Genomic DNA, 23,972 nt, shown 5'->3' with positions numbered 1-23,972 from the left:
AACCAAAGCGATTCGGAGTGATAGAGGAGGCGAGTATGTAGCCCCGTTTGAGGAGTTATGCAACGCAAGTGGTATAATTCATCAAATAACTGCTCCATACTCACCACAATCTAATGGTGTAGCAGAACGCAAAAATCGAACTCTAAAAGAGATGATGAATGCGTTGCTACTAAGTTCAGGATTACCCCAGAACATGTGGGGGGAGGCTATCTTGATAGCCAACTACTCCCTCCGTCCCAGATTAAGAGTCACTTTTTGCCATAAAAGTTCGTCCCAGTTTAAGAGTCACTTTTAGAATTTTCCATATTTGGTCATACAATTTTACCCCATTATTCATCAAAATTACATAAAAATGCCATTATCTACATTAAAATAAATCAAAACAAAAATCAAAAGTCAAAAGGGACTCACTTTCAACCAACTCCATCATCTCACTTCATTTATTACACACTCTACCATCTCACTTCATTTATTACACACTCCACCATCTCACTTCATTTATTACACACTTCAACTTTTTCTTAAAACCCGAGCCATAACAATAAGTGACTCCAAATGTGGGACGGAGGGAGTATATCCTTAACAAAATCCCACTTAAATGAAAAGACATCACTCCTTATGAGTTGTGGAAAGGAAGGAAACCATCCTACGAATACCTCAAAGTGTGGGGGTGTTTGGCGAAGGTGATGGTTCCCCCGCCCAAGGAAGTCACAATTGGACCTAAAACGGTTGATTATATCTTCATTGGATATGCACTTAACAGTAGTGCATATAGATTTGTTGTTCACAAGTCTGAAATATCGACTATTACAGTAGGAACAACAATCGAGTCAAGGAATGCCGTATTTCTCGAAAATACGTTTCCTTGCAAGGACAAATAAGGAGTCTCAATCAATTATGAGACAAGAATTGAAGATGAGGCCACTAGTTCTAAAATAGTGGATGAAGCCACTAGTTCTAAATCCACGGATAAAGAGCCTAAATCGCGCAAGCGAGTGAGGCCTGATCCAAGTGATGCAGTACTAAGACGTGGTAGTAGGGTCAGAACACCAAAACCATTTGGTCCTGACTATATTGCTTTTATGTTGGATGAAGAGCCAACGTCAATAAAAGTAGTATTCGATGGCCCAGACGGGTTACATTGGAGAGAAGCTATTCAAAGCAAAATTGACTCAATTTTGCTAAACCACACTTGGGTGTTGGTTGATTTGCCCGAAGGTGCGAAACCTTTAGGGTGCAAATGGGTGCTTAAAAGAAAATTTAAGGCCGATGGAACAGTGGATAAGTATAAAGTCCGATTGGTTGTAAAGGGTTTTAAACAAAAGGAAGGACATGACTTCTTCGATACCTATTCACCTGTAATGAGGATTACATCTATCCGAGTGCTTCTCGCGATTGCTGCGTTGCACAATCTAGAGATTCATCAAATGGATGTTAAGACTGTGTTTATAAATGGTGAATTAGAGGATGAAATCTATATGGAACAACCCGAAGGGTTTGCAGTACGTGGACAAGAGAAAAAAGTATGCAAACTCGTAAAGTCCCTATATGGATTGAAACAAGCGGCGTTGCAATGGCACTTGAAGTTTGATAATGTAATGTTATCAAATGGGTTTAAAATCAACGAGTGTGACAAATGTGTCTATATTAAAAGCACTGATAACGGGTACGTTATAGTGTGTCTTTACGTTGATGACATGTTAATCATGGGTAGTAACACTCAAGTGATTAATGAGACAAAAGCCATGTTAAAGAGAAACTTTGACATGAAAGACATGGGTCTAGCCAATGTAATTCTTGGAATGAAAATTCTAAGAACATCCGATGGAATCATCATAACCCAATCTCATTATGTTGAGAAGATATTGAAGAAATTCAATGCCTACGATGGCGCGCCGGTTAAGACTCCAATTGAACTCGATGTTCACTTGAGCAAAAACAAGGGCGAACCCGTTACACAAGAAGAATATGCACGGGTCATTGGGTGCATTATGTACTTAACTAATTGCACTCGGCCGGACATTGCTTGTGCCGTGAACAAGTTGAGTCGTTACACGAGTAATCCAAGCAAAGAGCATTGGAGAGCTCTTGTAAGGGTTTTGAGATATCTAAAACATACTCAAAATCATGGGCTACATTTTTCGAGATACCCCCGGTACTTGAAGGGTACTGTGATGCGAATTGGATATCCGACAATAAAGACTCATTTTCAACAAGTGGATACGTCTTTACTATTGGGGGTGGTGCTGTCTCCTGGAAATCCACGAAACAGACATGTATAGCCCGTTCAACTATGAAATCAGAATTCATAGCTTTAGATAAAGCTGGGGAAGAAGCCGAATGACTTAAGAACTTCCTTGAGGATATTCAAGGTTGGTGTAAGGCAGTGCCTCCATTGTTGATTCACTGTGATAGCCAAGCTGCTATCGGGAGGGCAAATAATGGCTTCTATAACGGTAAGTCTCGACATAGTCGTCGACGACATAATACCGTAAGACATTTGATCACAACAGACGTGATTACAATTGGTTATGTGAAGTCAATAGATAATCTAGCTGATCCGTTGATAAGGCTCGTTTCATGCATCGGTTTAGGGTTAAAATTCTGTGCATTTGGGGCGCTAATATGCGTTTATGAGTTCAGGTGCGTAGTAAATCTGCTGGGCCTAGGAGTTGTTGTTATCGGACCTGGCAGATGCAAAAGAGATGAAATTGAAGCAAAAATCAGAAGTCGTCGTTCGGACCTGGGAGAATCAAAAGTTGGCGACAGGAACAGAATGGAGCGAGAGCAGATTATTTTAAAGAGTCTTACTCAAGGGGCAAGAGCGTAAAATCACCAGAGGGATACCTTAGGGATCAGAGCCTCACATATATAAAGAGCTCAACCTTGAAGAACAAGACATCCGAAAAATGGCACTTCTGCACTTTCCTAGCTCTAGCTCTAGTTCCACACTTCAAATTTTCATTTCGTCTGTTGCGCACTTGGATATGGAAGATTCTGGCCACCGTGGTTCTCATCATCATCATTATTTTGCTGTGTAACACCGCCTTGTGAAGGCGAAGAAACAATCTTATTTGCTTTCGATTAGTACTTTGTGGTTTTTAAGTTCGCAACTCTAGTTTCCGACTTTGATCTACTGGATTCAGACTTGTTTCGAGTTATTATGGAAGTTTATGTTTGCTTTTGGTTGGATATCGCTGAGTTTATGTTTATCTCTTGCTTTTAGCTTTCATTCTTGTTTGTTATTGGATGTTTGGAGCTGAAATACGTTGGTTTGTTGATGGAGGTTGGGGATTTGCGTATGGAGATGTTTGGATTTGTTGAATCTTGGTGTTTTTGAGTTGGAGTTTCGCGTATTTGGTGTTTGCTGTTTACGTTGTGCATGATCATGGCTGTTTACTTTCTGTTTCTTCATCCTTTAGGTCCAGTAGCGTAGATCTGTTAGTTTAGGCTTTAATTTCTCGTTTTAAGTCTAGATCTGAAGCTTGCTCTGTTTACATGGTGTTTAATACTCTGTTTTATCTGCTATTCTCATTTGAATCCCGAAGAAGATGAAGTTGTTGGTAGTTAGAACCAGATCTACTTTATGTCAGCACTTTTCAGCATGTACTTTACTTTTCTGCATTGTCCCCTAGACCCTGTCAGTACGATCTGCTTTGTCTTTTTACTTTTCTGCATGCTTTTCCAGACCCTGGTAGTTTAAGGAAATTTGTCTTTACTTTACGCTTTATGCTTGTCTGTCCAAATTAGGAAAGTCTGTTTAGTTAAGTTTACTCCAGTTGTCTTAGAACTTTAAAATATCTCAGTCATGTATGTTCCGTACGCTCCCAGTTCTTAGACCCAGTAGGTAGAGTTAAGTTTTTCTATCTCTTAGACCCAGTAGTTTTAAGTTCTCGACCCACAAAAATTGCGTGGCAGCAGCCAACCCCCTTTCCCAAAACATCCTCAAATGTAGTTTCGTAACACCTTCTTCCTTGTGGGATCGATCCTTTACTTCCCTGTGCTAAGTTGTAGTATAGTGGGTTGAGGTTTTTGAAGGAATAGAGTGCACCCAACGACCCCTTTCTAATAGTTTCACGATCTTCTAGCCTCTGAAGTCTAGTCGAATCCTCTGGACCTGTTAGATCGAGTGACACATATCACACCGCACCTGCACTGCACTCTAGAGTCCTGTCATCCGCTAACCAAAGGGTTAAACCGTGATCAAATGAATAAGTTGCTAGAGGGAATGGGTTTGAAATCCACAAACTAAAGAATTGTCATAGCGGTAACCCAACCATGATGACTGGAGATCCCAAGAACTTGGTTCAATGGGTAAACTAAGCTATGAGAGTTCGTGTGAAACACTCATCTACATCTATTCCCTAAAGAGTAATAGAGTGTTGAAAACTTGCCTTGTGGTGAGGATAAGTCTATGACTTTTAATGATTCCTAAGGATCTCAAGGAGATTGAGTTCTCAAAGAGACCGAGTAGGGCAAGATACTTGAGTAGGAATCACCTATGTAAGTGTGAAGTGTGGCCGCTTCAAATTACACACTTATGAATCCAAAGTGGTGTCCAAGGCCGAAAAGGACACAAAACGTGAGAACGGATGAGTTTGAGGTGTTTAAGTGTTAACACCATTGTCTCGGTGCACGCCGTGGGGGACTAGTTCAAAGCATCGCACTACTAGGCCTTTTGTGTATCCGATAGCGTTGACTATGGAAGGTTCAAAGCTAAAAGCTACCTATCCTTATGCTTATATACCTCTCGAAGGTTGAGCTTGTGTCTGCATGCATATGCATTTGGCTATTTCCACTCATGTGGGGGATTGTTGGAATCTATGCCGGTCAATGGACTTTGACCAAATTATAATGTCAATGAGACATTTAATTTTGTGAAATTAAATGATATATCTTCGATCTACGTTCGGAGTAGATGCCCGTGGTATATTCATTTTCTCAAATCCGATTCCCGGTGAGTGAGAAATAATGGATTAAAGTTGTGCAAAATTGCAAACTTAATTAGCTATGAGAGAAGCTTATGGAATAATTAAAAGAGTTAATTATCCCACATTGGAAGTTTCAACCTTATTAAACTAGTATTTAATAAGAAGGATTATTACATGTAATAATTATAGTGGACTAAGATGGGCCGTAAGAGCCCACACGCGCGCGCCGCGCGCCCCGCCGCTTGCCGCGTGCCTCGAGCCCGTGCCCTTGTCCCTGTCCTTGGATCTTGGCAATTGGTCTTTGGGCTGTTCTTTGGGCCTGGTCGTGGGCTTGGTGCTTGGGCCTGGCCCAAGGCTAGTGGGTCTAGTTCTTTTTAGACCACCACCGTTTCCACGTTAGCGAGCCAAGCGGGATGACACCTCGTCAGTATGACGCGGTAAGCCAACTTGGCTGACACGTGACAGTCCACGTCATGAACGAATCTAGAAGCTTCTAGATTCAGACTCTCAGCTCTGTTACGGCTTGTAACGCCTCGTAACCGACGACCGTTACGGTCTAGCATTTATGAAAGAGGCCTCCATAAATCCACGTATCTCATCTTGCGGAAAGAGGCCTCCTCGACTCGGCTATTCCCACGGTTTATAATTTCGATGTCCGTTTGTAATTTTCGTTTCAGTTCTTTTCTGTATTTCTTCTTGGGTTGTATTACGCCCGATTATCTCTTGTAACTCCATAAATCCAACATAGACAATCAAGTTTTAGGTGATACTATAAGGCAAATATAAATTTCAACAGGTCCAGACATCAAATCGAGCCTTAACCCTCATAAGAACAACATGTCATGTGCAATATCATTTCGTACATAATATGTTAAGGCCAATATATAAAATTCAAACTAAAAATATTAATTGCATTCCAGTTTAGTTTTCATGCCTTTGCATGAATTGCAAATATTCAAGAAAATATTCAAAAAAGAAAATATTCCTTCACAAAAATCCACAAAAATTGCCCAGTTTTCATACCTTTGCAAGAAAATATTCAAAAAAGAGCCCTCATCACACAGGAGAATGCATTCTCCGTAACAAACCACAAAAACTCAATAAATAATCCTACATGCATACATAATCATAGGGTATTAACCAATACAACCTCCATACTCAATAGGAATGACTTTAAACAATTGCCCTCAAATAAAAGTTGAAGTTAAAAAAATTGGCCTTTGAAATAGTGAAAAGCTACAAACTTATAATATCCATTTTATAAAGGCCCAACAAAATCAAAAATAAAATCGCATGAATCTATTAAAAATGATTTTATAATAATATAATAAAATAAATATAAAATTATATGGACCTCTCCATTTGTTTTGTCCAGATTACAGGTAGCCAAAATCAACTAACATTTGAACTTCCAAGTGATTCACTGCTAAGAGCATCCACTGTAGGGGCGGCGCCCCGGCCGGCCCGTTCGCGGCTACGCCGCGGCGGGCTATAGCGGAGGAGGCGTATAGCGGAGGAGGCTATAGCAAATTCTGTCCATTAATACAACGAATATTTGGTCTCATCGCACTTTTTAATTTTATTATTATCTCGTTTTCTAATTATTTTTAGTCCGATAATTTTAATTGTAATTGAATTAAAATATACAACAAATAAAATAAAGTGAAATTTGTCCAGCAAAAAGTGTCCACTATTGCTGCAGACACTTTTTTTGTGGTCGTGGACAAATAAAAAGTGGCTATGGACAAAAAAAAAGTTGTCCACCAAAAAGTGTCCACCTATAGTGGATGCTCTAAATACAACGCTCATCCGTTCATCAATAATCATCCAATTTTGCTATTTTTATTCATCAATTAATAATATCTTATTTGTCTTTTTATTAATTTTATTAATAAATCTCCCAGTGCACTAACTTTATCATTCATATTTTTATTCACTTTTCACCTTATTTTTTAAAACTCGTATCAAGTCACCCTAAAACTCCTATTCATGTCTGGAGGAGTACAAAATTTTATTAAGTATACTATTTTTATCAGATAAATTAAATTTGATTGAAGTGAAGTCATCCTATAATCATTTATTTTTATTATCATATTATAAAATAATCTGTTTCCTTTGATTTATCAGTTTTAATAAATGGATTTATAATTGTATAATTGATTCCGTATCGGCAATTCACGTCTTCCTAATTTTTTTTATTTATTATTTTTATTTTTAAATTAAGGAAGCCTCAGCTAGAACGATTTCCAGATGGGCCAAAAAATAGAAATTCGATAGGCCCAAAATCCAAGGCCATGTTCAAATACACGATTAGGGTTTATGGTAAAGCCTTTAAATACTCATCAGGGCAACTTCAACCAAATCAACACCTCTTCTCCACGCTCCACCCAGCTAAACTAACTGTATGTAAATATGTTGAATTGTTAAATCTATCTATTTGGCCGGTGATGCACAGAGAATTGTCCGTACCATCTGATTTCCTTGATGTATCGATCTCGATTGTTTCTGAGGCCGAAATTCATACTTTTATTCGGAATTTTTGTTACTCGGATTGTGATTTCTTTGGTGATAGGCGGTGATGTCGAAACATATACCATCAAACTATGAGAGCCATCGTAATTGGCTTGTTGATGCGAATTACTAACTATTCTGAGCCTTTCGATTTGATCTTATTTTTTCTATGTTGTGTTTACTTTCAAGTCAGTTTTTGTTCCAATAAAAAGGCAATGTTTTAGAGTCGCTGGTGCATTGTATTCAATGGTGTTTTCAGCGCTGTACGTTGCCGACAGCAAATTCACAGGGTGCTGAGATTCTGGCATTGGCTTATTTTCCCTTGAGCTAATGCATTCAGATGCGTCTATATTACTATGTTATTATGTAGTCCATTCAGTAGTAACCGATGATTTAATTTTGAGATATTAGGGCGCAATGATGCTAAAATGAAAGGCTTGTTTCTCAAAACATTCGCAGTGGCCGCCTAAGTGCTTTCGCCTTCGCCAGGCTTGAGAGCATATGCTGCCTTTTTCCTTCCTTGGATGTCTGAGCTGCTCTCTCAATATTTCATTTTTAAAGTTTTATATATCTATTTAAATTTGAAATCCGATACTCTACTTCACGGCATATATAAAATGTTTCATCAATATTTCAAATTGATACAAAATTTTTTAAGTTTACATGGACCCTGCAAAAAGTTTCATTAGTATTTTAAGATTATACATTCTGATAAATTTATTTAACACCGATTATTATTCTACCTTTTTCATCTAATATCAGTACAATAGAAAGAAGAACTCCAATAATTAATCCCCCAAAAAATCTGGAGAACTTTTCTCTCTCAATAATAGCTAAACTTACTTTGATTTTTGGCTAAATTTTTTTGGGGCTTTGAAAAAAAGGGTCGAGAACCTCTCTATTGAAGCTTAGGATTTTTTTGTCTAAAATTCCCATCTTTTACACTTCTACTATAGTTTATAATTTTACACTTGCATTTATTCTCAATCAAGATTATTTTAGTTCTTGGATGGAAATTTAGGAAGATGAACTCTCTTTTGGGAATTTTTTAGTTCTTGAATAGAAATTAGAAAGATGTATCTCTACACGTTTTTTACACTTTTTTTTACTGTTTATATTAAAAAGGGACTTCAACTTCAAAATATTAATTTTTAAACATTATATTTGAACTATGTTTTGTTACAGTAATTATTCTGTGTCATTTGGAGAATTTTTAAACAGAGAATCTTCACTAAAACTATATGCAATGGAGAACTTTAAAACAATGTATTTGCTATAGCGGAACCAATTAAAACAGTATTTTTAAATTATTTGTTTAAATTGAATTTTTTAATAAAAAAACTGACCCTAATAGCAATATTTTTAAGTGTTCAAGAAATTTAACAGAATGTATTAATTTAAGTATTAATGAAACATTTTGTATAGTTCAAGTAAACATGAAACATTGATAAAACATTTTGCATGCATAGCATAATTTCCCCCACTTCATAACTTCATAGGAGTAGTAGTAGTAGTTATTTTGATTTCTCGTTTTTAAAAAACTTCATATCTGTCAATATTTTGATTTGTCTTAACAATTAAACCTGTGAAATACAATAGTTATCTAGTTAAAATGCAATAAAAATACACTAATTAATAATTATCCATAGTGTATTACTATTTCGACTGAAATTTATACTCCCTCCGGTCTAGGTTAACAGAGTCATTTCAATTCACATTTTTTTTTACATTTCTTATCATTCATGTTGTAATTTATTGCGGGATGGAAGGAGTATTAATCTTGATAGGATTCCCGTTGATGATACTTTATCTACCAAGATCTATGGGGTCGCTGTATCTCCCAATTGGAGACGAACGAAGAAGGGATGTGAAGAATTGTCCACCTTGGATGCTTCATTAGCTAAAATCAAGAATTCAGAACCTCTTAAAGACAGAAGGATTTCAAATATTTAATCAAGCTTTTTTTTATTTGTGAATGGTAAATCATCAACTTAATCTGAAAAGCTATAAAGATAGTAAATACAGAGTATGGAAGAAGAAAAGAAATGGGAACCCCTAAAGACCGGGCCTTGATGAAAAGCAGGAGCTGTGCGTGTGAGGAGGCGGAAGCGCAATCCAATTTACGGGTATGGGATATACTCGAATACGCACGAGTCATGACCTGCACCATGTGCATTATAAAATAAGCCACACTTCTTAGTAGCATAAAAAAATTAACAAGCGTAATGAATAAATCCAATATGTTTAGGTATATCATTCAAACAGCCACTCCATCTCTCTCTCTCTCTCTCTCTCTCACACGGATCTTATCTAGTTTATCTTTTGCAGATCTAAGACGTGGAGAAGAAACGGTTACTTGGATTAAGAGCGGTCAAAAGTGCAGCAGCGATGAAGTAGCAGCTGCCTCCAATGTGCTTGGTGTTCTGATAGTAGCTGTTGAATGCGTAAGAGGCGTGGTCCTTGGTGGTGTTGGGGTAGAAGCACGGCTTATGCTCTTCAAGAGCGCTGCACTCCGCCCCGTTGCTGCATGCCCACTTCATTGCATACATCAGCTCATCATCCCTGTATTGCTCGTCCGCTATGCAGTAGTCCTCAAACTGTGCATCTACACACACCAAATTGATGACTCACCCTCTGAAAACAAACTAACAGATTCAATCAAATAAAGCTCTATTAGTGTTACCTGAACATATGGACAGCCTCAATAACAAGACAATCACAACTAGCACGTTGGATAAGATTGTCGCCATGGTCGTTCCAAGCTTGAATATGAGAATGCAGAGAGTGATTGTGTGTGGAGGTGTGTTATCAAATCAAGATGGAAATATTTAAACACAGAAACAGGACTGAGATGCGATCTACTTTTGGAAATCCCAATCTTGTCCCCCAATCATCATCAAAATATATACTCCATAAGCAACGGATTCTTTCTTCACAGGCATTATTACTATGAAGCAACTAACCCTATGTAATAATTTAAACATGATACTATGAATAACAAAGAGTAATTATGCTTAGCTGGTATAGTTGACCTCGGTAACGGGCGCCATCCAGATTTTCTACTATAAAAATTTCACTCAAAACAACCAATGCAGCTTCATATGACATGTGACATTTCTTTAGACCAAAGATTTTAGATCATATTCATTACAAGTAGCAAATGACAACGTATTCCCAGAAAGACAGAAAAAGAAATGCAGAATCAAAGAATTCTCCGACGTCCCCCATCTATCGATTTTCAAGAAGAATGAACATTAGCAAACTAACCTTGATATGGTAACAAGTTGATATAACAAATAGTAATAGAATTATACATTTTCTCCATCAAAAGTTGACACTTCTAATATCAGTAGAAAGGGTTCAGCAGCGTACACTGAAGATTTGAAACAGTAACCATACATACCATGTCACGTTTAATTTAAAGGATGTAATTTACAGACATATAGATTCAAGGAATGGCGCCAAGAGAGTGGAAGTCACTCGATTGGGCATCTCCCTTGGATGAGGTGCTGTACATGTTCTTCAGCAGGTCCTGGATTTTGTTGTACATTGCATGGGGAGGCTCACTTGTTCCAGCACTGCTTTGTGTTGGTCTCAAGCTCTCCTGAAGCTTGATCTTTTCAAACAAATACTGCTTCTCAGCTTCAGCCTCGTGCAATCTTTGCTTGAGATATCTACTAGCGTAATCCTCTTCTGACTTCTCAGTCTTGGCAAGTGCGATTCTTTGCAGCCTCTCAGCTTCACGGCGAGCCTCATTGGCCTTCAGCTCAAACATGTCTGCCTCAGCCTGTTTAAGCCTTACAATACTTTCAAGCTCATCAATTTGAATCTTTTTCCTCTGCCGCTCTGTCTTCAGAGCAGAAACTTCACGCGCTTTGTCCTTCAGCTCTTGCTCACAAGCTTCTACAGCCAAGCGGGCCTTTTTGACCATCCGCATCTTCTCCTCAGCAACAATTTCCATCTTTTTAACAGCTTCTTGTACCACATCAGCTATCCTATTGAATGCCTCCTGTGGCGATATCATCCTGCCATCTTCATTCTCTTGGTTCTTTGAAGGGTCTGCCTCAAGTTCTGAAAACAAAACACATTTAGAATTCATGGAAGAAGAAAGACATGTACAGGAAACATGCGAAATACTGTCATTTTAGGTCGGAAAGTTCTAATTCCTCAAAAACGATTAAACATAGAACAGGCTCCAAGAGCCTTTGACGCTGAAAGCAGAAAAACGAGCTAGGTAAGTACATAACTGACTGTCCTTTACATGTTAACATCATAAACAGAAAGAGGAATATCCAAATCCCTGAAGAAGTAAAGCAGAAAACTACCAGAAGATAAACAAAATTTACAGTGTTAAAACCAGAATGTCAGTTTAGCAATTTGTCCACATAATATGCCAAGAGTAAAATTGTGAAAACAAAACACACATGAATCTTCAAAGAATTCATACATACTGTCAGTGTGTGGAGACATATTGCTCAATGGCACACAGATGAATATCCAGTAAAAATAACATCAGAAGAACCTTACCTTGAAACAACATTAAGATTACTTTACAAGCCACAGTTTCAGCAACCCCAGTTTTTAATTTCTCCATAAGCTCCTCGCACTTCCAGAACAGCTTCCTGCCTCTTGAATCTTCACTCCCACGGAAAATTCTACTTACAAAGTCAAGTTCTCTTATTAGTGCATCCCTATCCCAGCTAGGTGCACAGTGCAGGAAGACATCTTTTACCCACCCTACTAGCTCAGATGTCCTATTGCAAGCTCGGCACCTTAAAAGCATCTCTGCAGAGCTTGAACCGTTAGTAACACAAGGTCCCATTCCAATAAGCCCATTCCGAATAGCACAGTCCGTGTGAGTCCAATGAGAGCATGAATCACACCCTATCCAGCGGCATGTGTTAACCTCGAAATCGAACTTGTTGCAGATGGTACACATACAGAGGTTGCAGAAACCATTTCTCTTTGAGCACAACTCACACATGCAGTCCTCTGCTGGCAATGCACTTCCACATGCAATGTTTCTGCACCTTTTGTACAGGAAAATGTCAATAAGAGAAGCCTGGGAGAGGCTAACACTTGGATGCAAAAATGCCTGAATACCAGTCTTTATAGAAACAAGAATCTCTAGTTGAACTCTGTGTGCCATGACCAGAGTTTGCTCTGTCAAATCACCCCTACTTTGGACCAGCTTCTGAAGAAACAGAAACTCCTCTCTTTGCTGAGAACCGCCCAAGCCTTCAAGAAAAGTACGGAGCTCGTTTTTAAACTTGTCAAGATACTTGTCCGGGAGGTTTTGCATCTTCTCTGCTACAATGTCCACCCTCTCGCGTGCCACATCTCGAAGAGACATCTTATCAGAGCTCGAAAAGTTACGGACAACAGAGTGCTCAGCAAATCCATTCTCTTTCTCCTTCTCCATTTTTTTTGCAACCAAAGCATCAGCTGTGGGCCAGGTTTCTCGTGAACTGGCACTCTCCGAAGGAGATTCGTGCACCTGATCAGAATTCGAGCCACGCTCAAGATTAGGAGATCCACACGCATCTGCTGAAACCAAGGACAGGGAGGTCTGCAGCCCCCCACCACCAGGGCGAGGTTGCTGACGAGGAGGCAACATTGAGGATTGATTGTTGAAATGAGATCCAGACGGCGTCCCCATCTGGAGCAAAGCATAAATTAGACTTAACAACGTTTTTCTTTATTCAAAACTAGCATATGCTCTCTCACTCTAAAAACTACCACACAAAATTTGTAAGGTCGGCATTAACAAGTGAAAAAACAGTAAAATTTGCAGGGAATTTAAGGATTCTTCAGACTAAGCTATAAAATCAGTGATCCATGCTTCAAAACAAGAAATAGAAACAATTTAATTTCACAAATATACACTAATACTACCATGATTACAGAGCCGAGAATAAAATACGAACCTAACACAGCCAAAGAGATGAGCAGCGAGATCTAGAGCAGATGAATTTACACCACGCACCTAACCTTGCAATTGAGCTGAATAATTGCCCCCTTTTGGTTGGATTTAGAAACCCTAGGCCACCAGCGGAGAAATAAAGTCTCCTGGGTTTCTTTCCTCTTTGACCCGACGATATTCGATGGATGTTCAATAAAATCGACCTCTTTACTTTAACTTTAACAGTAGCTCGCTTATGGTAGGACCCACCATTGCAGCTTTTACTGTTTCTTCGTGTTTGACTTTTATACGCTGTCAGATTCTTTCTTCTCGGATGCAACTCACAAAACAAATTTTATGGAGTAATTACAGTAGTTAATATTATTCCTACTTAGTAATTATTTTTTGTTTAATCAAATTAAATTCATGACATAATGTTCATTATATTGGCAACGTTAACAACTTCTGCCAATACATGATATAGTAGTTATTTTTAACTGACAGAATAAAGAATATATATTATGGTTTTCTTACATACGGAGTAATTTTTAACAATATTTTTAAGAGGGAACATCTTTTTTGGTCCACGAACTTTGTCAAAGTATTATTTTAAGTCCGTAAACTTTGAAAATATCATTTGAGGTCCATCAATTATGAGTTAATATCATTTGAAGTACTTTTTTACTATTTTTAAGTTTTTCTGGACGAAAATACCCTCAATACCTTAGAGAGTATATATTTTTAATAAACTTATCATATACTCATATTTTTTATAAATATCTTTACTATATATTTTTGATAAATTTTCTAAATATAATTTGACCTTCAATATTATCACTTAATTTTGTGACATGCAAGAAAAGATCCTTATTCAATTTTTTATTATTAAAGAAAAGTTATTTATTCAATTTTAAAATTCTTTAATATAAAGAATTGAAGAAGCAATTTGACTTGCATGTCACAAAACTAAGTGATAATATTGAAGGTCAAATTATATTTAGAAAATTCGTCAAAAATATATTGTAAAGATATTTATAAAAAAAATATGAGTATATGATAAGTTTATTAAAAATATATACTCTTTAAGGTATTGAGGGTATTTTCGTCCAGAAAAACTTGAAAATAGTAAAAAAGTACTTCAAATGATATTAACTCATAGTTGATGGACCTCAAATGATATTTTCAAAGTTCACGGACCTAAAATAATACTTTGACAAAGTTCGTGGACCAAAAAAGATGTTCTCTCTATTTTTAATAACTTCAAACGACAATATTTTCCTTTCATAATTCCATGCGCATCGATGGTTTAATTAATGCATAGTAGTAAAAACACAAGTGTTGATTTTTAAACCAGCTGAGTTGTATAATCAAATTTAATATTTGTCCGGTCACAATTAAGTTGAGTCGTATTTTTTGGAGATGTCTAACTAAATTAAGCCATTTTCTTTTTCGACAAAAAATAAAACATTCAATCAGTCTTAATTTATTCTCTCACCTGCTATACTCTCTATTTATCTGTTACGAGTACACCGGCATCACCAGGGGACACCGCAAGAATGAGAGACGATAATGCAAGCTCAGGAAACAACAAGGTGAGTAGTGAGGAGGAGGAAGAGACCGAGACTGATGTGGGAGAGACTCCAAATGAGCTTAAAGTCGACAATAAAACGCTGGGAAGGAAACTAAGGCCACGCAAGTACATCAAGGCACCGGACCGGTATCAAGATTACATCGCCAAATAAGGGCGACGAAGGGCTGCACTGTTTTTTGGTTATTTTTACTTTTTTTTTGTTTTTCTTTTTGTTAAGTTCTTTATTTTGATTGCAAGTGGCGGGCCAAAACTATGCCCCGTTCGGATTTTCTTTGTTGGTTATTTCCCGAATAAATAGGTTAGGTCGAACCAATCATAGGGTCCTTAGCATTATAGAAAGAGCTATTTCGTTGATGACGTTTAATTAATGAAATATTTTGCCCAAACTTCTCTTGTTTCGTAAGTTATTATTGTTAAACCTATGTTGCCGACGGGACAACCCCGCGCCAGCCACCGACGGACGCCGCCGTCGAGCCTCCCAAGCCACCGGTAGTCGCTCGTTCTTCTCAAGATGATAGCAAACAGACTAGTTACGGAGTACGTCTGTAACATTATCTTTCCTATTTCATTCCTATTTCCTACTTCTGAACACAATTTCTTAATCTCCGTATCCAAAAGTTTTAACTCAACTTAGTTGCGACGAAGTAGTTAGTCAGAAAGTTAAAAAAATACTCCCCTCGTCCCTTATAAATAGACTACATTTATCATTTTAAAATATCACTTAAAAATAAATTAATTATATTTAAAGAAACTTTTTTTCTCTTTGGGTCTTACTTTTCAAATTCGTGTCATCTCAAATATTTTCTATTAAATTTTTTAATGGAGGGATGAAATACTAATATTTTTCAGTAATCGACCACGTTTATCTTTAATTTGTAAATTGAATAATCGAGTTGTTGCATGAACTCAAAGTTTTTAATTATGGCATATATTTTCTATTCAACATAGTAAAAATGAAAAATTACGGAGTACATTAAAATATACAGTTTTCACATCTTGTGTTTAGTTTAATTTAAAAATGAAGTGGTGTACTACTGATTAGGACTTCCTAACCCAATTTACACACCATTACTAGATTTCTAGTTCACACTTTACGTTGAAACTTGTCGCTCTTAACTAGTAGTAGTAGAAAACAAGAAACAACACGCGCTTTCCTCTGTGTACGGTTTCGCTTAGTTTCACCTGCAACACAATAAAAACTACTCATTCCAATCACAAATCAACAAGAGAATTCCACAATTCTTTTCCGAGGTATGTTCTTGCTTCGCAATCTCATCTCTGATTACGTTTTTGTTTCTTCTTTTCCAGTTATGCCGTTCATAGTTTGTAATCTAAAGGAGTATGATTTTCCAGAGGCTAGGTTGAAGGTGATTTTGTTTGTGCAAGTGTTTTGATTTTATTCGTGCTGTGTATTTTAATTTTCAGCATCTTAGAACTGATTCTACTTGTTGGTGAGGTGTTGAAATTTTGTATTGGTGGAGGAATTTATTCTGCCTTTCCGTTGAGATATTTCAGCTTTTTGTAAATAAATACACGTTTAGAGATACATAGATTATTCGATTTGATTAGCTCATGATAAGGAAGTAATTAGCGAATTCATGGTAATTAGCGCTAAATATATGAAAATAACAAAGGCTATCTGCTGTTTACTAAGATGGTCGAAACTTTGGGAATTTTTATAATTCATATCCAATTGAAAGGTGTGTGGATTAGGGATATCCTGGTGATGAAGATATAATACTCACTCATGTATCAAAAACCCCTAAGAGTAATGAATGCATTCAGTATCATTATGAGCATTCCTTATTAGTATTTCTTTCATAGCGGATATTTATCACAACTCACAAGCTATCAAGCATAAAATGAACTCAATAGTAAAAACGTCAAACTCGAGAACTCTGTAGGAGTTTCATTCTTTCTGTTCATGGAAGCATGAGTTGTTTATTAAAGTTGCAACCTTTTCTCTGTTCCTTGTTTGGATTGGCAGAGATGACTCTATGAGTTGGATAACATACCTATCAATTCATTCGGTTTGCTGTATTTGATGGAAAATATGTGTGCAAAGTTGCATGCATTTGATGTCTCGTGCTTTTACTTATTTGTTAACCCACCTCCGGGAGAGGGTATGTAAGGCTCTCTTAGCTTATTTTGGAACTAAGACTTTCTATTGTTGAAAACTTTAAATGCATTGACCCTTTGTTCTTTTGAATGGCAGGTTTGGGTTCGTCTTTGTTTCTTATGATATAGTTGCAATTGCTCGTAGATCTACAACCCTTCTTGTTGTTTGTGAACCTTGCTGCCATTTGTGAGGCTGATCTCAGAAGAAGGCTTCTAGTCAAATTTTGGAAGAAATAGTTTAGTGATGCAGAAGGCATCCAAGGAAGCTTCAAGTATCAACTCTCACCTTGTGCCTAGTAAAAACCAAGATACTGAACTTTCTTTTCAGGCTTGTGCTGAACCATTCTACACACTGGAATCAACACCAATGACTGGTTATGCTGTCTTCAGTTCACCTACAGCTGTGAGCGTCTCTTCCAGTAAGAGTCCCTTCTCTCCACAACTTTCTCATTCTTATGCATCAGACGTCCATCACTCATCGGAGAATAGCTCATCTCTGAATGGTTCTTTTGAAGCCAATGATGAGAGCAATTTGGCTCATTCGCTATGGCTGTTGAGCAATGAGTTACTCGGACCTGAATGTGGTAGTGACTATAATGGATCCTTAACTGATGAATCAGTGCAGCCTTACTGCTCCACTAGGTACCATAGAATCGTAGAGATGGCCCCAGACATGGACCTGAAACACCTGCTCATAGCCTGTGCTGAAGTAGTATCTGAAGCTGATATCATCCCTTTCTCTGAAAGAAGGATTGCAGCATCAGCTGCAGAAACTTTGATGGACATAATACAGGAAAGGGTTTCGGTATCAGGTGATCCTTTACAGAGATTAGGTGCGTACATCTTGGAAGCGCTCAGGGCAAGATTGCTCTCGTCTGGAAGCTTAATCTGCAAAAAGTTGAAGTGCGATGAACCATCAGGTCCCGACTTGATGTCTCACATGCAGTTGATTGCTCAAATCTGCCCATTCTACAAATTTGCTTATATGGCTGCTGGTGCTGTCATTGGGGAAGCCATGGAAAATGAAAAAAGAATTCACATAATTGATTTTCAGATTGCACAGGGCAGTCAATGGTTGTCTTTCATTCAAGCTGTCTCTCGTCAGCCTGATGGTCCACCATATGTTCGCATCACAGGTGTAGATGATTCTGAATCAGCTCATGCTCGAGGTGGAGGGCTGGAGGTAGTTGGTCAGAGACTATCCCAATTAGCATTGTCGTGTGGAGTACCTTTCGAATTCCATGGAGCAGGAACATCAGGGTCTGATGTAAAACTAGAGAATCTTAATATGCAGCATGGGGAAGCGCTAGCTGTAAACTTCCCTTATGTACTGCATCACATACCTGACGAGAGCGTGAGCACTAGCAATCACCGAGACCGCCTCCTTAGACTGGTGAAGAGCTTGTCTCCCAAGGTTATGACCCTTGTTGAGCAGGAATCGAACACCAACACTGCTACTTTCTCGAAACGATTTCGCGAAACTCTGGAGTACTACGCAGCGATGTTCGAGTGCATAGATGCAGCAGGGTTGGCAAGAGATGAGATGCAGAGGATTAATGCAGAGGAGCATTGTGTGGCGAAGGATGTGGTGAGCATAATAGCTTGCGAGGGGAACGAGAGGATGGAAAGGCACGAGGTGTTTGGCAAATGGAGGTCGAGACTAAGAATGGCTGGATTCTCGCAAATTGGACTCAGTCCGAGTGTTACAAGTGGTGTAAGGAATATGTTGAAAGAATATAGCCCCAATTACGCACTTGCAGAGGCTGATGGTGCTGTTTGTATTAGATGGAAAAACAAAGCTCTTGTATCATTTTCTGCTTGGAGATGAAAGCAGAGAGGAGAGGATGGATATGTTCGTCCAAGTATGCTACTCTGTATGAATCATTTTCATATCAAAGTTTTCTTATTTATGTAATCACTTTCATTGTTGTGTATTTCCTAAATACACTCGTCTCCACGTGACATCTTTCATGGATCATACTTCCTTGTGCAAATACATGTGGATCCTCAACAGGTTTAAATTATATGCAGCCGGAGCCGAAAATAGTATAGCACCTTTTTTTATTAGTATAATAAATAAAATCAGTAAATATTATCATGTGAAATGTAAGTGTGGTACATGTAAGATTTAGTAAAAGAATGATGGCAGTATATCAGAAGAAGCAAAAATATGCCGCGGCTAAAAATAGGAAGGAATAAAGTCTTGATGCAAGATTTCCTCATTCCGCATGCTGACCAACTCCAATCAATCTTTCATTTCCTATCAGACGTTAAACCTAAATAGCATCACATCCCCTTCTTGCACCACATAATCTTTACCCTCAGATCTCAACTGCATGATATTCACAAATTAAATGTATAATCAACATGTGAATTTGGAAAAGTAAAGCAATAACTGAAATTGCACAACAATATTATCTTTAAAAGTAAAAAGGTGTGTGTGTAACGAGCATATTTAGATCCTTTTTCACAATCATGCAAAGTGCACAAAATATCAAGACATCCAACAAATGAGAAGTTTAACCTTCCACTTGATCATAAGTATCTCCAAAATCAGTACACGGGAAAGAAAACGATTCAACTATAGGAACTATAAGCACAATTATGAAATATTAGAAATCCCCTTCATATAGACATAGGTTGTTTTCCAGCTAAAACTGCTTAGTATATTTGGAGTGTATTGTATTTTATGTTTCAATAGGGCTTGGGGTTGGGATGGGAGAATTTGACGATACACTGAGAACAGACAAGATATAAGCCTATTAAATTAGTACAGTAGCCATAGGAATAAGAGCTAAGAACGGAGCATCGACTTACCAGACCCTTCTCCCTTGCAGCCGAAAATGAACCAGCAGCAACAAAATCATCATAGGCAACCTAATAAACCAATTGATTTCAAAAGCTTAAATACAATTAGAGATGATGCACCGTGCATTCCTTCTACAATGATAGATTTCCTTGTACATTGCATTACTTAGAAAACTAGAATGCTCATCAATTCAATCGAGCAATCATGGTCTACTTTTAAATAAATTTTTTTACAATATCCACAGATTTAAAGAACACAGTTACTAGATTCTAGGTGATGTCATGATATCAAAAAATAATTGCAGCATAAAGTAGAGTATATGAAATGAATCCTTATTAAGAATATGCTGGATTACCTAATTTTATCACCATTACAGTTATTTGTGAAAAATATAAACAATTGTGGCCCTGCTATAGAAGGCTATAGTGTTTGTATACTTAACTATTACCGTTTCTGCTCTAATAAAGCCTCTCTCAAAGTCAGAATGAATAACGCCAGCTGCTTTTGGTGCAGTCATTCCTGCATATACTGAGAATTAATTAGGAATTTTACATGCATAGAATCAGCATCCATGTACCTTACATATCTCCACCCAGAAGACCATATAACTAATACCCCAGATTTGGCCAACATCATTAGGGCAGAAAACACAATTTCAAGGATTGTTTCCATAAGCAATCTTTCAAATTCTCAACCAAAGTTTCTATTCAGGCTGCTACAGTATAGCAATGACTATATTTATGGTCCGTCTCCATGAAATGTAAATAACAGCTGACAGAAAGAGAAATAGGAACAACCTGCTCGTATGGTCCAAGCTTTTGTTTCCTATATTTAAAAATAAAACAGAATTTTAGCACCAAAGTAAGAATACATTTATTGCTCAAAGAAATATTCAGTTTTGTTTCACCTTCTCGCCAGAAGTGAAATAAGTGCGCAGTCCAAGAAGGCTGTATGTTGCCCTTATCAGATTGCCCAGCCCGCTTTCTTTAACTCCAAGAGATGCCAAGTATTCAATTCTTTCTTCTGGTACCAATTCACTAAGCTCTGCCTCAACCTGAAGTTTGAGAAACATAAACTTAATTATCTGGAAGAAAGGTTCCATGAAATCTGTTTCTGTATGGGTGAGATGTCTTTTTAACAAATTATCTATTAATACGTTCTGATACACAGAAACATCTTACCTGTGCTGAGACAGTTATTAGTCCAGATTGTAAGTCAGAAGCAAGGTTCATGACTTCTTTAACATGAGAATTATTTCCAGGATCAGCTAGATCAGATTCTGCCACATTTGCCACATATATAACAGGTTTCATAGTAAGTAAACAGAGATGCCTCACGGCATCCTTTTCAAAATCTGTCAAAGAAACTGATCGTGCTGGTTTTCCATCCATGAGTGCCGGCTCGATTTTTTCCAGAGCAGACTTCTCTGCTTCCTCCTGCAAGCAAATTAAGAAAATATTCAGGACTTTTTGCTTGCATACCACTTATGAGCTAATTGTAATAGTTAAGAAGAGCATGAAGAGCTAACCTTCACTCTGGACTGTGTATCTTTGGCTTTTCCTTTCTTGAGCTTATCCAATCTTTTCTCGACCTGTACTCTTGCCCAAGGCACAAATTCATGTTACACTTTTCAAACAGGAGTGAATGCTAAGCTCTCAGATATTGCCAATGCCGCTGGGTGATCTTAAAGTGATTAGAACAGGATAGAAGGTGTATTCTCGATTTCTCGGCAGTCGGCACAAGAAGTGGCATAGCGGCCTGTTTAGTGTGTTTTATTGTTCAGTTATTGGTTATTAGTTGCTATTTTATTTACTTAGTACTTTCTTCAAAAGGCTTTTGCATGGGCCTTAGATGAGTCAGTTGAGTCGGGATTTAGATGGGTTATCAGGTAGATCATATTTTGTTGAACAGAAATATATATATAGCTCCTCGAATTCTCGCTGAGTTGCTGCAGAATGTCAGTATAAAAGAGAGAGAAGACTAATGTATTCGATCTAAAAAAAGCCACCAATCAGTTAAGTTACTCTTTACTTTTACTCTTTAAGTTATGTATCTTAAGTATGGTAGTCATGTTTAAGCTCTATCTACTTCTTGGTAGCTCCAACTAATGGATATTAGTACTTTTTCGAATTGGTCGAGATATGAAAGTAGCAGGGAAGTAGATTGATGTTGTACAATTTGGTAGTCATATTTAATTTGTTTGAAAATAATGAGATTGCGTACTATAATCTAGGCATGGACTATATTTTAAATGTCTTATACTACATGATGAAATAAAAATGGAATTGCAGGAAAGTATAGCATACCTGATCTATATCTGAAAATACCAACTCTAAATTGATGACGTCGATATCAGATTTTGGATCAACTTTTCCGTTCACATGAACAATGTCGTTATCATCAAAACAACGCACCACCTATAATATTATGCAAAATTTGAAACTAATATAAATAAATTAATAGTAATATACTCATGAGCTATTGCTATCATCTTGAGATATATGGTTGGTTCATCATGAAACAAGAACCACTTTGAGCTTTCCCCTCCCCTTTCATCAACAAAGCAACCCAAAATATAACAACAAATGTACATGAAACCAACAAAGGCTTCCAATAATCCAAGGAAAGCATAATATAAGTTTTATGTAAGCAACTCCAACAATACACCTACTAAGAAGATTTAATGATCAATGAAGATACTCAAATTCAATGTAAAGCTACATACTTGGAGTATAGAATCCACTTCACGAATATGTGATAAGAACTTATTACCCAAACCCTGCAACCAAAAAATCATAAACAAAACCACAAAACAAGAAAATTAGAATCCTCAACTATTGCTAATCATAAGGTATATACTACTCCACTATCAGATTAAAATGCTTCACCTCCCCTTGACTAGCTCCCTTTACGAGACCAGCTATATCGACAAACTCTATAGATGCTGGAACTCCTCGCTGTGATTTGCTGAGCTCTGAAAGTACATTGAGGCGTTGATCCGGGACAGCAACAATCCCTACATTCGGTTCTATTGTACAAAAAGGAAAATTTGCAGCCTGAGCCTTTCCATTTTCAACCTACAAACAATGTCATTCAAATCATATAATCACTGTACAGCTACAAAGCGCATCCAAATTTATTTCAAAGCATAATCCGAAACCAAAACGCGAATTTTCACTAAAATTCAAAATGTAAAATAACGGAAGCTGAGAAGTGCGGCGAAATAACTTTGAACTAACGAGCACCCGAACCAGAGGGATTTACAGTAATATTCAGATTAAACATGTGCAAACACCAATTGAAATGGAAATATTGACAAAAAGTTGCTCGACGGAAAAGAAAATGAGTTGAATAATTGAGAAAGGTGCATACAACAGCGTTGAAGAGAGTGGACTTGCCGACGTTGGGGAGACCAACAATGCCGGCTCTGAGGCTCATGCTTATCTTGGCGGCAGAGAAGCGGCGGTTGAATAAGAGCATCGACTGAGGGGGTTTGGATAGATTGGGGCATTGGAAAAGGAGGGGAAATTTGTGAGCAACAGATAATGATGCTGATGATACTGAAGGAATCAAATGAGGGCTCAAAATTAATCTCGACATTATTGATGAAGAGATTGTGTCAACTGAAGGTCGAGGTTTTGTGGTGAGCTATGGAATTAGTGTGTGTATTTGTGTTTTTTTTTTTTCTGTTTTCTTGATAAAAATTTCTAAAATTAACAATTTTTTCAAGGTACAACTGAGAGTTAAAATGGGTATTTTCTTGCTTCTGGAGTATTTTCTTTTTAATAAGCATCACCTAACATCTCCTACTACCGCCACTTATTTATTTATGTAGTACTCCCTCCGTCCCACTTAAAATGCAACATTTGGAAATCGGTACGGGATTTTATGTAGTGTTGTTTTGTGAGTTAATGAAGAGAGAGTAAAGTAAGAGAGATGAAAAAGTAGAGATAGAGTTGTTTCCATTTTAGGAAACGTTTCATTTTTAATGGGACAACCAAAAAAGGAAAACGTTGCATTTTTAATGGGACAGAGGGAGTATGTAGTATGAGATGTTATTAGTGACCCCTTGTGTTTTTCTATTTTTTCAAGTTTTCAAAGTAAGTAATA

General features: G+C 37.4%; 4 protein-coding genes and 3 non-coding genes across 11 annotated transcripts; 4 read left to right on the top strand and 3 right to left on the bottom strand.

Moving 5' to 3' along the window:
• Nucleotides 1-7,370: 7,370 nt before the first annotated feature.
• Nucleotides 7,371-7,445, top strand: LOC125197671 (small nucleolar RNA snoR117). The gene has a single exon (XR_007172203.1). It is a non-coding gene; the product is annotated as a small nucleolar RNA snoR117 (small nucleolar RNA).
• A 56-nt stretch (nucleotides 7,446-7,501) lies between these two features.
• On the top strand, nucleotides 7,502-7,588 carry LOC125197667 (small nucleolar RNA snoR116). Its single transcript, XR_007172199.1, has one exon. It is a non-coding gene; the product is annotated as a small nucleolar RNA snoR116 (small nucleolar RNA).
• Nucleotides 7,589-7,854: 266 nt separating this feature from the next.
• Nucleotides 7,855-7,978, top strand: LOC125197702 (small nucleolar RNA SNORD14). Its single transcript, XR_007172229.1, has one exon. It is a non-coding gene; the product is annotated as a small nucleolar RNA SNORD14 (small nucleolar RNA).
• Nucleotides 7,979-9,388: 1,410 nt separating this feature from the next.
• On the bottom strand, nucleotides 9,389-10,636 carry LOC125193878 (glucan endo-1,3-beta-glucosidase 4-like). The gene is made up of 3 exons (XM_048091812.2): nucleotides 10,126-10,636; nucleotides 9,799-10,047; nucleotides 9,389-9,603 (listed from the first exon to the last, which is right to left on the bottom strand). Exons 1-3 carry the CDS (start codon nucleotides 10,190-10,192, stop codon nucleotides 9,563-9,565), a joined length of 357 nt encoding a protein of 118 aa, XP_047947769.1. The 5' UTR covers nucleotides 10,193-10,636; the 3' UTR covers nucleotides 9,389-9,562.
• A 96-nt stretch (nucleotides 10,637-10,732) lies between these two features.
• On the bottom strand, nucleotides 10,733-13,563 carry LOC125193877 (OBERON-like protein). 3 transcript variants are annotated; one of them, XM_048091810.2, is made up of 3 exons: nucleotides 13,429-13,563; nucleotides 11,970-13,101; nucleotides 10,733-11,513 (listed from the first exon to the last, which is right to left on the bottom strand). In XM_048091810.2, exons 2-3 carry the CDS (start codon nucleotides 13,099-13,101, stop codon nucleotides 10,891-10,893), a joined length of 1,755 nt encoding a protein of 584 aa, XP_047947767.1. In that variant the 5' UTR covers nucleotides 13,429-13,563; the 3' UTR covers nucleotides 10,733-10,890. The 3 variants fall into 3 exon arrangements, with proteins under 3 accessions (XP_047947767.1, XP_047947768.1, XP_047947766.1); XM_048091811.2 differs by having other exon boundaries at nucleotides 13,434-13,559; XM_048091809.2 differs by having other exon boundaries at nucleotides 13,370-13,555.
• Nucleotides 13,564-16,027: 2,464 nt separating this feature from the next.
• LOC125193417 (scarecrow-like protein 21) lies at nucleotides 16,028-19,033 on the top strand. 3 transcript variants are annotated; one of them, XM_048091204.2, is made up of 3 exons: nucleotides 16,028-16,186; nucleotides 17,151-17,472; nucleotides 17,569-19,033. In XM_048091204.2, exons 2-3 carry the CDS (start codon nucleotides 17,298-17,300, stop codon nucleotides 18,879-18,881), a joined length of 1,488 nt encoding a protein of 495 aa, XP_047947161.1. In that variant the 5' UTR covers nucleotides 16,028-16,186; nucleotides 17,151-17,297; the 3' UTR covers nucleotides 18,882-19,033. The 3 variants fall into 3 exon arrangements, with proteins under 3 accessions (XP_047947161.1, XP_047947159.1, XP_088912391.1); XM_048091202.2 differs by having other exon boundaries at nucleotides 17,151-19,033; XM_089056265.1 differs by lacking the exon at nucleotides 16,028-16,186 and adding an exon at nucleotides 16,219-17,062 and having other exon boundaries at nucleotides 17,151-19,033.
• Nucleotides 19,034-19,097: 64 nt separating this feature from the next.
• LOC125193418 (GTP-binding protein-like protein) lies at nucleotides 19,098-23,550 on the bottom strand. Its single transcript, XM_048091207.2, has 11 exons — nucleotides 23,235-23,550; nucleotides 22,751-22,939; nucleotides 22,588-22,641; nucleotides 22,169-22,279; nucleotides 21,391-21,453; nucleotides 21,044-21,298; nucleotides 20,770-20,916; nucleotides 20,660-20,687; nucleotides 20,311-20,381; nucleotides 19,871-19,930; nucleotides 19,098-19,385 (listed from the first exon to the last, which is right to left on the bottom strand). Exons 1-11 carry the CDS (start codon nucleotides 23,460-23,462, stop codon nucleotides 19,317-19,319), a joined length of 1,275 nt encoding a protein of 424 aa, XP_047947164.1. The 5' UTR covers nucleotides 23,463-23,550; the 3' UTR covers nucleotides 19,098-19,316.
• Nucleotides 23,551-23,972: the final 422 nt, after the last annotated feature.

This window comes from Salvia hispanica, chromosome 4 (assembly GCF_029641045.1).
Source record: "Salvia hispanica isolate PSC_SH4W2 chromosome 4, Shi_PSC_v1, whole genome shotgun sequence".
Taxonomy (NCBI): domain Eukaryota; kingdom Viridiplantae; phylum Streptophyta; class Magnoliopsida; order Lamiales; family Lamiaceae; genus Salvia; species Salvia hispanica.
This window is presented reverse-complemented; position numbering and strand designations above follow the sequence as displayed.